The sequence below is a fragment of the Dendrobium catenatum genome, unplaced genomic scaffold, assembly GCF_001605985.2.
Source record: "Dendrobium catenatum unplaced genomic scaffold, ASM160598v2 fragScaff_scaffold_1671, whole genome shotgun sequence".
In the NCBI taxonomy this organism is placed as follows: Eukaryota; Viridiplantae; Streptophyta; class Magnoliopsida; order Asparagales; family Orchidaceae; genus Dendrobium; species Dendrobium catenatum.
Genome location: NW_021320133.1, coordinates 8,868 through 20,959, shown reverse-complemented (window position 1 = coordinate 20,959; position 12,092 = coordinate 8,868). Strand labels below are relative to the sequence as shown.

Sequence of the window (12,092 nt, the reverse complement as noted above, 5' to 3'; positions counted from 1 at the left end):
AACAATGTCAAAATTAAGTGACCTTGAGCTCGTTAAACTCATCTTGTTGAGCTGCTTGATTTGACTATAAGTATGATATAATTGAAAGTCATTTGATTTATTAATTTATATTTAAATTTTTTTAAATATAATCTAAGTGCTTGATGAAAAATAATATATATATATATATATTCCAACAAAAAATACCACAAAGTTTTATATTCAAATCTATTTACAATAAGTGTATTAGGCTGATAAATAAGCTCACACAAAATTTCCTTTAAACAAAATAATATAATAGCAATACTTTTATTTTATTATAAACATTTAGGTGTTATATAAACAAAAATTTATTATTTAATGTCAGATCTATAAATAAAGATTCCTAAGGCTTGGATAATGTTTCACTTGACCTTTTTCCTCCGGTAATGTCTCCCGCCATAGCTTCCTCCAGTCCTCCTCCCTACACAACTTCATTGAGTGGCGAGAATCTCCGGCGTCTTCACCGCCTCGATGCCATCAAATCTGTCGTGAACTCTACAGTCAGGAGCCATCCTCTCAATGCAGTCCAACCTCGCCCAATCGATTCTCTTCGCCGCGGCGACTGGGTTAAGCTCATTTGCGGCGCTAGTTTCGAGGTGAAATCTATTCCAGTTCAATATCTCAACCTCGCTAATTGTATTCCCCTTTCACCATTGTCATCGCCATCTTTCTATATAAAACTCTAAAAACGCCTGCTTGTTCATCTTTGAATGCCATTTTTGATGCAGGATGCTGCGGATATTAGGAATCTATCTCTTGTTTACTCTCTTGCTGGAGGTGAAAATGGAAGCCCATGATTTAAATTCTGATATTTGAGATTAATGATCGGTTATTTGTATAAAACTCTCTGTAAAAATGGGTCATAATTTCAAGTTTTAACAAAGAAAAATAATAATTTTAATTATTTTATAACAATAAGAACTAATCTTCACCATATGCCACCATTAGGGTTTGTTATAAAACTCTGGTATTACTGTTATGGAGTCATTACACGGCATTTACTAGATGTTTGAACAATTCCTTGGAGCAATGCCGGGGTTTCAAGATAACCCTGATGTAAATTAAAGATTTGATGTTTTTGCTTACAAAATAGCAAAAGTTATTGCACTTTTCTGCTAAGTTTTGAAAGTATCATATTTTTTCAGCAAAAGACCAAATTCTATGGAGCTCTGTACAAATTTCCCTTTATTTGATATAGTGAAGTCTTTTAATTGATAGCATTTTTTTTTTTTTGGGTTTGGAATGGGGGGATTGCACAGTGGATTGCATTGATTGTGCGGCTGATGAATCGGTTGTGAATGCTGTGAATGATGGTATAGATGCAGCAATGAATATTGGCGCAGTTGAGAGGCCATGGGTGATGATTAGTGTCAACGATGACAAAGAAGATCTCCACTTCCGTAAAGCAGGTGGGATTGTATAGTCCCTTTAATATTCATTTGTATATTAATTTCTTGAGGCTCATTTGTTTTCTTGAAGTTATAATTCATTTCTTAGAAAGTAATAAATTTGTTAAATCCATCATTGGGATGGATTTGGTTAGATGTTAAAATAGATTTCAAACTCCTAGCTTCTCAACAGGCCTTCATCTTGTATTCATATTTCTCCCCATTGTTGGGTACTAAACTACTAGCTTGTCTGGTGGGTGAGGGTTTTGGATTTGTAGCATAAGTTTTGGGTTAGATTCTCGCCTACATCATAATAATAATTCCCACTCTGCAATCTTTGAGGTGGGCCAAAAACGAACCTTAGTTAATCTTTCCAAAATTCCTAGGAAGTGAGAATTTCAATTTCACTCTTAAAACATAATTTTCACCTACCATGAACCAAATGAGCCCTTCTGTAAGAGAACTTGTACTTTTATTTGATTATAGCTACCTATATGCATCTTGTAGAAACCCCTGAGAGGTGAGATGCTCAAATTTTTATGATATGCAACGGAAGCAAAGAGGAAGATTGTTGCAGGTGCAGTGATACATTTTAAGCGTGCACTTTTAGATATTCAGCTATTATGCAATTGGATTGAACACTTGATTGGGATGGTTTGAGGTTAGAAAGTCAGTGAGGTTTTTATGGGATGAGGGCTGGTTGAGTGGGGGATTTCATGGCTATGGAAGGAAAAGTTCCATGGATGCAATGGGCTGTTTTGGGTTGCTGCTGTAACTATGGATTGCAGCTAGGTGCTGAATTTGCTTCCTAGCCTTCAAGGGTTCAGTGAGGGAGGAATTAACAACTTGGTTTGAATGAGAGGATTACATGCCTTAGGGAGGGATGATAGTATATAGAGAGATCTAAATAGAGGGAAATGGGAAGATCATTCTCACTTTACTGGGGAAGGGGATCAATATCGAAATCCATAGGCATCCAAAAGCATTATATTATTATTCATCAATCTATAAATGAACCTTAAGGATCTTTTTTAAAGAAAGGGCAGCCCTTACCTTAAATTAAATAATTGCCTCATGAGTATTGTATGGAATACATTAATCCAGCCAAATGGCGATGTTGCTCTTACACCTAAAGATATAGCTTTGGTGGACTCTGAAAAATATTTGGTATATTGGGGTTAGTGGGTTTGAGTTGAAACTTTAAAGTAATTTTGCATCAGTATGGTAGTCAATGTAGCTTATTTAACTTCATTCAATAAATCGTGGAGTTAGGTTTTTTTTCACTCCTTCAAAACTTGAATATTCATCCAATTTTCAACCTACTTGTTGAGTTGATTTAAGACCTATGAAGCACGAATATGGTGACACAGACATGACAAGACATAGATACGACATGGCATAACTATAGAAAGAAGGACATGATACGCCATAAACAGAATATTATATTTAGGGATTTACATACATAACAATCAAAACATTAACATTTATTTTTTTCCCACCTAAATTTCACTATTTACACCATATAGCACTCCATTAACATAGTTAGCAAATCTCGTTGGATCTTGTTGGGCATGTCATTGGGCCCGTCGCCACCTTTTCGACCCGTTGATGCCTTCAGAGCTGTTAGAGCGTGCAGGTGAGTGCTTTGATAGGTTCAGAAAGGAAATCGCATGGGAGCTCATAGGCAAGGGCATCAATGGGTGTAAGTTGGGAGGAGCTCATAGGTTATGGCATCGACAAGTGCAGATGCAGCAAGCTAGAGCATCAACATCTCCGACGTCATGGTAATGGGACTTTGAGTTGTAATGTGGATGTGTTAAATTTTATTTTATTTTTATATTTTGAGTGTTGTATAGGTAAATTGCCTCATTGTATTTTATGAATTATTAAAACAAAACATAAAATTTATAGTATTTTTCATTAAAGGCATCACTTGATGAAGTGTGATATCATATACGTAAAATTCGTAAAAAACTTAATAATGATAAAATAAAAGTAAGCACTATCAATGGTAAAAGAAATGCTTTATCACATGCAATAATGTTTTTTGTTCACAACACTCAAACATTAGTATTCATTAATCCCTTTCAGTTGTCATATATGGTGCCAATGTCAATATTTCTTACACTGAAAAAAACCTCCAAAAAAAAAAAGCAATACCCTCTTCAAAATAATGATATAAAATATGGCTATATGAGTATATTGATGACTATAAATAATTGGTGGTAACACACTCAATTCTATGACCATCATTATCAATACCCTTTTCAATGATGACTTCACCTTCATCTTGAAATAACACAATTTGTTTAAATGGCCCATCAAGAGAGAAATTAACAACTTGAATTATTCCAGTATCATCCATTGTAAGTAATGTATTCCCACCAATGTCCCACAACGTAGCCTCTCCTTGAATATATTCTAAGCTCCTCTTGATAAAAGGACAATGATTAACTGCACAAATTCTAAATCTTCACACCATGGAAGAGTGATTTTGTTCTTTTTGAGTGAAATGACAAAATTGTATGCACTTCAATTTCTTTTGCAACAAAAGGAGCATGGTTGAGCTAATTATTGGGAGCTAGAACCATAAATCATTCATCAAGCTTTTCCATCCATATTGACTTTAGAAGTAATAGAGACATGCTCTGCAAAAGTAGTTCTAAATCCAAAGAAGCTGCAATATCTTACTTTTGACCTTGTAAATCAAGAGAAAATCAAAACAAGTGTTTGTATACCAATTGGCATGATAAGAGAGATATAGCTTACAACTGAACCACAAAGATGTGTCTTTCTTGTTCTCGTGATCTTTTCTAATGCCAAATCGCAGGCAAACATAAAGAAATATAGAAGCTAAAAGCCAATGTATTTCCTTAAGTAGATTTCAAAAAAAGGACAATTACAGTGTCAAGCATGCTTAGTAACATTGGTTGGTTCAATTTAGGATGCTGGCAAACTTGGTTATTTTACAAAGAAGAGATTAGGACACACCGAAAGTATATGTCATTTCATGTTGAGAAGATGCCGACCAACGAAGCGTATACTAGGCAACGGAGGAAAGCTACGAATCTCGCAACATCTGGATCTACATCAATGACTCTTCTAATGAGAAAGACACATGTGATGATCAAATAAATAGAGGAAATGGAAGGCTTTACAGCGATCTCTAATTATCTATTGATGAAACTTGTTAAAGTCAAGACTTCTCGTTCTATCTTGCTTATGGAAGAAGATAGAGAGGCGCTTATGGTTCACATGTAGGAGAGACTGACGAGATGTTATTTCATTAAGGTGCCTTTGGCGTGTTACTCATGGTATATTTTCCTATCGACATATGTGTCTTGCCATGTCTTTGCAATTCGATTAGGGTCTGGTCCGTGTTAGAACCCAATTTTACAGTGAAATTACTCTGGCACAATATTAAAAGTGTTAAATACATGTCGGGGCATGTTGGAGCAATTTACATGTTCAATATATGTCCAACACAGACACGGAAGGCACTTTACTAGTTGACAGGCCTCCATAGCAGGTTTGATGTTCAGTCGCAACTTAGATTCTCCTGCATTCTCCAAATTTGTTTTATCAATGAACATACCACTGAGTTGGTTATTTTCTACAATTTTGCATTACTAATGATGTTTGATGCATTCATGAAAGCTAAATATCATTAAATTGGAATATCTGTTATGGATGTCCTCAGTTCCCTTTAATTTTTTTTTTTTAAATCTTTAAACATACTTTTGATAATTAGAAACTTTACTTCCACTTGTTTTTCAGATCGTATCCTTTTGCTACCACCGTTCAAATTTTCTGACTACTTAGCATTATTTATCTGCATTTGTTTATGTAATTCTTTTTTAAGTTTCAAATTGATGCACAATGTGCAAATTTTCTGACTACTTTGCATTATTTATCTGCATTTGTTTATGTAAATTTTCTTAGTTTGAAATTGACGCACAATAACTTCAAATGCCAAGTTGCGCATTTTTTATTGCTCGGAATATTGTGGTTTGTTAAATGATGAGTAGATACCATGCAAATACTCTGGTCTAAGAGCTATCATGTTATCCTTTACCAGAATTTGACCCAGAGGATTGCCCGCTTGACTGTTCAAGACCTTGTGAAAAGGTTTGTCCTGCAAATGCAATTTTACTAGAGAATTCATCAACAGGCAACCATTCTTTAGGCAAACTCCAGGTGTTAAAAATTGATCCCTTAAGCGTGTTTGTTTTTTCAATTTGTAGATAAAGCTAATTATTTTCAATTTCCATTCTTCTACTTTAGTGCTAAGTTATACTTTTTAAGGGCGGGGTTGTCACAGAACGTTGCTATGGTTGTGGACGTTGCTTCCCAGTTTGCCCATTTGATAAAATAAGTAGGTAAAACTTCATTTATTCTACTTTTCAATTAAATCTGTTACTCGTAGTATTTGAATGTTATGATGATTTAGTAAACAGAAGTTTGCAAGATTTGTTCCGTTTTCTTTTGATTTAAATTGATTTTTCATCCTTCTTTTTTAAACTTCTAAAGTTAAAATTGTTAATCTGAGGTAGCCTTTTGTCTGTTTAATATGCTATTCTATTTTTCTGTCTACTTGCAACTGTAAGCCTGTTTTGAGTTTTGTCAGGTGCTAAGACTTACATTAGGGATCCTGCTGCGACAAGTGAACTCTTGAAGAGGAATGATGTGGATGCCATAGAAATACATACAACTGGCAGGTGAGACGCTTAGCTTTTAATATTATAACTTTCATAGAATATGGTAAATTTTTCTTCAATTGTTTGATACTACATTTGTGTGTTTTGATGCTATAAAACTGTGATAGGCGCATCGATCTATTCAATGAGCTTTGGGAAAGCTTGGGAGATTCTATCAAACATGTGAAACTGGTAGCAGTAAGTCGAACCTCAGTTTTATGTTTGTTTCTGGTAGCCATGGTACATTTAATATATTATTCTTTCAAGGAATTGGGGATTTGTTTATCCTAGTAATGTACAAGGAAAATGTGTTCTATGGGATTAGGGTTCTATTTGAAACAAAAAGTGCTATGAGTTACAAGGAAAATGTGTTTTTGTTAAATGAGGCTTGGGGTTACTGCATGCAGTCATACTCCATATAAGATCTTATTTCACTCCTTATGCAGAACATCCCAGCTACATGATTGACTACTCAAAGAAGTAATGGCATATTTTTTATTTGATAGCTTACATAGGTATAAATTTATATATTTAGTATATCCATGCCGTTGACTCTTGATAAAAGCAGCCATTTTTGTTTTTGTTTTTGTTCATCTAGTTAATTGTTTTCGTTTTTATTTTTTATTTTTTTTTTGTTTTTCTCTCTAACAATGGAGTAGATTATATTTTCATTGGGAACAACTTTAGTTGATTTTTTTCTTTAATGGTATGCTTTAAATTATCGACATTTTTTTCAGTCTCATCAAGCTTTCTTTTTTGTTTTTTGTCTGCTACTGATGCAGGTTAGCATGCCTGATGTTGGAAAGTCGACTTTCACCACAATGACTGAAATGTATAAAATAATGGAATCTCGTCTCATTGGTTACAATTTATGGCAGGTTTGTTTGTGAAATTAATTTGGTACTTGATAAAGATTGTAGTAGCGCATCTGCTGCTTAGTTGTTCTTTGAGGCTCTTCATGTGAATATAAAGTGTTAAAAAATAAGATACTAGTTTTATAGAGCGCCTCTTATAGTTATTGTCATGACTCGACCCATGAGCTTGGAATATCTTGGAGGGAATATATGGTAGGATCGAGTTTTTAAATTTCATTTGCTACCATTAACTAATACCAAAATAATTGTTCATATATTTTCTTATAATAACAACTTCTAATGTATTGAAAGAGTCATTAAATCACAAAATTCATTCTCTACTAGAGTAACAATAAATTTAATATAGTTATTTTAACATTTAAAATTTTTTAAATGTCTATTATTTGTAGCTGTACTTTTAGGATGCACGGATACTCTTCTTTTATTCATATGGTTTACAAGATCTTGTCTTAAAAATATTGATTAGATACAATAATATTGATTAGATACAATGTTGAGTTATCAATATTACTTAGTGGATCAATTATATTTTTAAATCATAGTAACTCAAAAGAAAAAGAAATGACATTTATGTTAGTCTGATGGACCGGCCAATTTGATTGGGAGGGAATTATGAAGTTTCTTAGTCAAGAGGGAGCTATTTATGAAGGTTCTTAATCAAAGGGGAATTGGTTAGGAAAGTTTTAATTATAATTGGGAGAGAATTTTTTAGGGCAAGAGATCTAATTTAAATTCAAAATTTAAAAGGAAATTATTCAAGGAAAAGGAGGAATTATGGGGGGATTGTTTATGAAAGATTTAATTACAATTGAGAGGGAATTAATTAGGGACATAAATCTAATTTGAATTCAAATATGAGAGAATTATTTATGGAAAGGGTTGATTTGGGAGGAAATTATGGGAGCCTATTTAAGGCTAATAAGGGCTATTTCAGGATTATGTTTTGGAGTTTGTTAAATTTAGTTTATTCTTAGGTTATTTGGGCACTAGTTGGCGGCTAGGGATTTGGGATAGCCGGATCTTCCTCTTCAATTGAAGATCCCACTGTATCTTGTTATTTTCTTTCATATATCTTGCAATAAAAATAGCTTAAGTGTGTTCTTCTTCCTAAAAAATAGCTTAAGTGTGTTCTTCTTCCTAATTTCTTATTATCATTTGCTGATTTTGAGGAAATTATATATACTTCCTATCAAATTGGTATCATAACTCTTTTTTTTGGACCTATGGAGGCAAGGAGAGTTGATACCTTGAAAGAGCATCTTAAAGGTAATGTTGGCTAACTCAAATCGGCATTTGAGGACAGAATGTCATCAATGGAGTAAAAATTTTTCAACCTAGAAAGCATGAAAAAGCAGTTGTTGGATCTTCACGTCAAAGGACATTCTCAACATCAACGACATTCAATTCCTGCCAAGCAGAACTGTCAACAAAGTATTAACAAAATTGTTCGATTAGCTGAAACTGATGCAAAGTTTTGTTTAATAAATCCTGTTTATACCGAGCAAGATTCCAAAACCTGTGTAGTTTCTCAATCACAACTGAACAAAGAATTCAATGATCTCACCTATGAAAATCTGGTTCCTGTCAGCTCATCGTTACCGGTTACATTGATAGATGACGTAGAGGTGATTTTGGAGCCACTTTCAAAAAGAGAAAAGGGTGAAGTAATGAGATTTTTGGTGGAGTTGCAGAGTTTGGAAGGTGAAGAAGATTGAGAAAAGATAGAAGCAATAAAAATGGTTCAGTTACTCCTACGACAATATCGAGGGTGTTCCAGCCAGTTCAGGGGTTGCCTCATATGAGGGAATACGAGCACGCTATCATTTATAAGGAAGTATTCTCACATATCAGTGTTCGTCTGTACCGCTATCCTCATATCCAGAAGGATGAGATCGAGAGATTTATCAGGGAGATGCTAAAGGCAGGGATCAATTAACCTAGTGTCAGTCCATTTTTTTGTCTAGTGCTATTAGTCAAGTGTTTTGGTAGCAATTTCCTTTGTTTCATTTTGAGGACAATGTGACACTTTGGGAGAGGAGTATTGATAAACCAGCCAATTTGATTGGGAGGGAATTATGAAGTTTCCTAATCAAGATAGAGTTTTTTAGGAAGGTTCTTAATCAAAGGATAATTATTTAGAAGAATTTTAATTTTAATTGGGAGAGAATTATTTTTGGCAAGATATCTAATTTGAAATTTTGAATTCAAAATCTAAGAATAAATTATTTAGGAAAATGAGGAGGAACTAAGGGGGGTTCTAAGATAAATCTAATTTGAATTCAAATATGAGTGAATTATTTAGGGAAACGGGGCTTATTTGGGAGGGAATTATAGGAGCCTATTTAAGGCTAACAAGGGTGATTTCAGGATTATGTTTTGGAGTTTGCTGAATTTAGTAGATGTATTAGACTTGACTTATATTAAAAAATGTAGAGGTATATTTAAAAAGACTTGGTTAGAAAATATTAGAAATAACTTTTCTTTGTTAGATTTAGATGAGAATTTGATCTTTAACATGACACAATGGAGAAAAAAGGATTCATATAACCGACCTCACATAGTGGGATAAAGGCTTTATGTTGTTGTTGTTAGGTTATTTGGGCTTTAGCTTGTGGCTAAGGATTTAGGAGAGCTAGATCGTCCTCTCCTTTTGAAGATCCAATTATACATTGCTATTTTCTTTCATATATCTTGCAGTAAAAATAGTTTAGATGTGTTCTTCTTCCTAATTTCTGATTGTTGTTCATTGATTTCGAGGAAATTGTATCCACTTCCTATCAAAGTCTCATCTTCAACAGTAAGAAAATTGGAAATTGCATTTGTCATGTGACTATCAACCATGACCATAATTTTTGCTGAATAGATATTATGATGTACATTAGTATAGTCAAAACATTCATCTTAAACATAGCTGATCAAATTTTAACTTACATTTTATATATTAATAAATCTCAAGAGCACCATCTATAAAAAACCTAACTCATCCCTAGTTGATACGCTTCCTGTCGGCACAGTGGGGTGTTGATCAAGTCCATTGTCATTTGAGGTAGAATGACATCAACTCACCTATAGTTGATATATCCCTGTCAAAACAATGGGGGTGTATGTCTTATTCTTACTCTTGTCTGAGGTGGAAAGTAGTATTAATCAATATGCAAGTACATTAGCATCCTCTCTATTAATATCATAAAGAGGTAAACTTCATCTATCAACATGCACATATAGTCATTTTTATTACATATTCTTCGCATTTTTTTTCATCATGGATTTACTTTAAATATTAACTTGTGCATATATATTTCATGAAACAATCATTCAAGTTTGAAATATGAGAAGTGAGAAGTAGCACATTCATTCCAATGTGAGGATTACTTGCATGGGAAAGGGAAAATCAATGGAGTCAATTTTCGATAACAATATTGTATTAATAATAAATAATATTATTCAACGAAGATAAAGAGCCTTACCAATCAGTGCATTAAATTTGAAAGAACAAAATTTTAAATATAATTACCTATCTTAACTTCAGAAGACTTTCTTTTCCACTGTAATCCTTATGCAATGTCCATTAGTATAACATTTATAATACGTATAAGACATTCATATGAATTAATTTTATACATGGAAATTATTTTACCATACTTTAATCGCATTATTTGGTGATACATCTTTCATTCATTTAAGTATATAAAATATTATTAATATATCATTATTTTTATTCAAATACATATTGTTTGCAAACCCTTAATTTGATATTTAACCTATCATTTCAATTAGGCCATTAACCTTAGAGCTATTACATCAAACATACATAACATCAGAATTTCCGTTAGTTTGCTCTCTTTATTCAACATAGATCCTATTTAGTTAATTTATACTATTCTTTAAGTTCATAAACCATAATTAATATTTGCTAATTATTAATTCAACTGTTGATATATTGTTACAATAAGCCTTTATATATATATATATTAATCATGTCTCACAATTTTATTTTTTTTTTCATAAATTGAACATATCAACCATCCTTATTTTGACAAAATAAAGTTCATATAATATTTAAAATAAAATTCTTATTTTTATGCATATATTTTATCAAATCATAGCATTTACAAAATCTTTAATACCATTATTAAAAAAAAATTGCAATTTATTGTTCCTTCTTGTGATTGATCAATGATTCAGTTGGATGGTCGGCCCATGAGTGGAGACATTGGCCGAGGTGCAACAAGAGAAGCAATTAACTTCGCAATGCGTTTGGCAGCTTTACCAGACAGGCCTCATGGTATGTTCTTGAATAGTTTTCTTATAAACTAACTTGTTCAATTTTACATAAGAAATTAATCTGGTCTTGAAGGTTTTTATCAGCTGGCTGGTGGGACAAATTTGCACACAATCGATAGTTTAAAGAAAGTGGGGCTTTTCAAAGCAATCAAATTTTCTGGTATTTATTCCTTTTCATATTCCAGAAATTGATGAGCAGCTTAGTTTTTTCCTTAACTCAGTAATATTTTCTTTCAGCTAATTGTGGTTTATCAAGTTGTAAGTAGTTATTTCTGCACAGCATTCACAATGAAATTCTGATTTTTAGTTCAACAATTCAATCAATGAAACTAGAATCGCAATTTCTTAATTTTTTGCTTTCTAAACTGGGATTAATGAAACTAGTGCATTACATTTCATTTTGCTGGATTGATTATATGCAATCAAACATGACTATTTCTTATGGTTACTGCTGTTTCTTCTCTAATCACTTTCTTGTTCATTTTAAAGAGAATGGGATTGAAAATACAAATGCTGTGGGCATTACTGATTCTGTACAAGCCCTAATTGGTGGAGTGGCTTATGGAGGTTATGCTCGAAAGGTACAATCTGCTTGCATACATATGCCGCTTTACGTTACCATACCTATTTTACTTTTTTGATTTGTTCTTGATGCAAGCTTGGGTCTCTATGTGATGCTACCTATTTCTAATTAATGATCTGATTGTTTAGGTAATTGAGCATGGAAAAAAACAGGTTCTATGGCTGTGTTGATCAAGCAAACTTTGTAAATAGATTGATGTGGCAGTACTTTGATAGGAAATACTTGAGTTCGCAAGTAACCCTAA

At 33.0% G+C, this 12,092-nt stretch overlaps 1 protein-coding gene across 4 annotated transcripts; it reads left to right on the top strand.

The window, feature by feature from the left end:
• Positions 1-366: 366 nt before the first annotated feature.
• Positions 367-11,921, top strand: LOC110095947. 4 transcript variants are annotated; one of them, XM_028701292.1, is made up of 11 exons: positions 367-617; positions 750-798; positions 1,269-1,430; positions 5,488-5,606; positions 5,715-5,784; positions 6,037-6,127; positions 6,235-6,298; positions 6,889-6,984; positions 11,167-11,266; positions 11,339-11,425; positions 11,755-11,921. In XM_028701292.1, the coding sequence occupies exons 1-11, from the start codon at positions 408-410 to the stop codon at positions 11,904-11,906; spliced, it is 1,200 nt and encodes a 399-aa protein (XP_028557125.1). In that variant the 5' UTR covers positions 367-407; the 3' UTR covers positions 11,907-11,921. The 4 variants fall into 4 exon arrangements, with proteins under 4 accessions (XP_028557125.1, XP_028557124.1, XP_028557127.1 ...); XM_028701291.1 differs by having other exon boundaries at positions 369-617; positions 6,235-6,304; XM_028701294.1 differs by having other exon boundaries at positions 369-617; positions 6,235-6,304; positions 11,350-11,425; positions 11,755-11,848.
• The last annotated feature ends 171 nt before the right edge of the window (positions 11,922-12,092 follow it).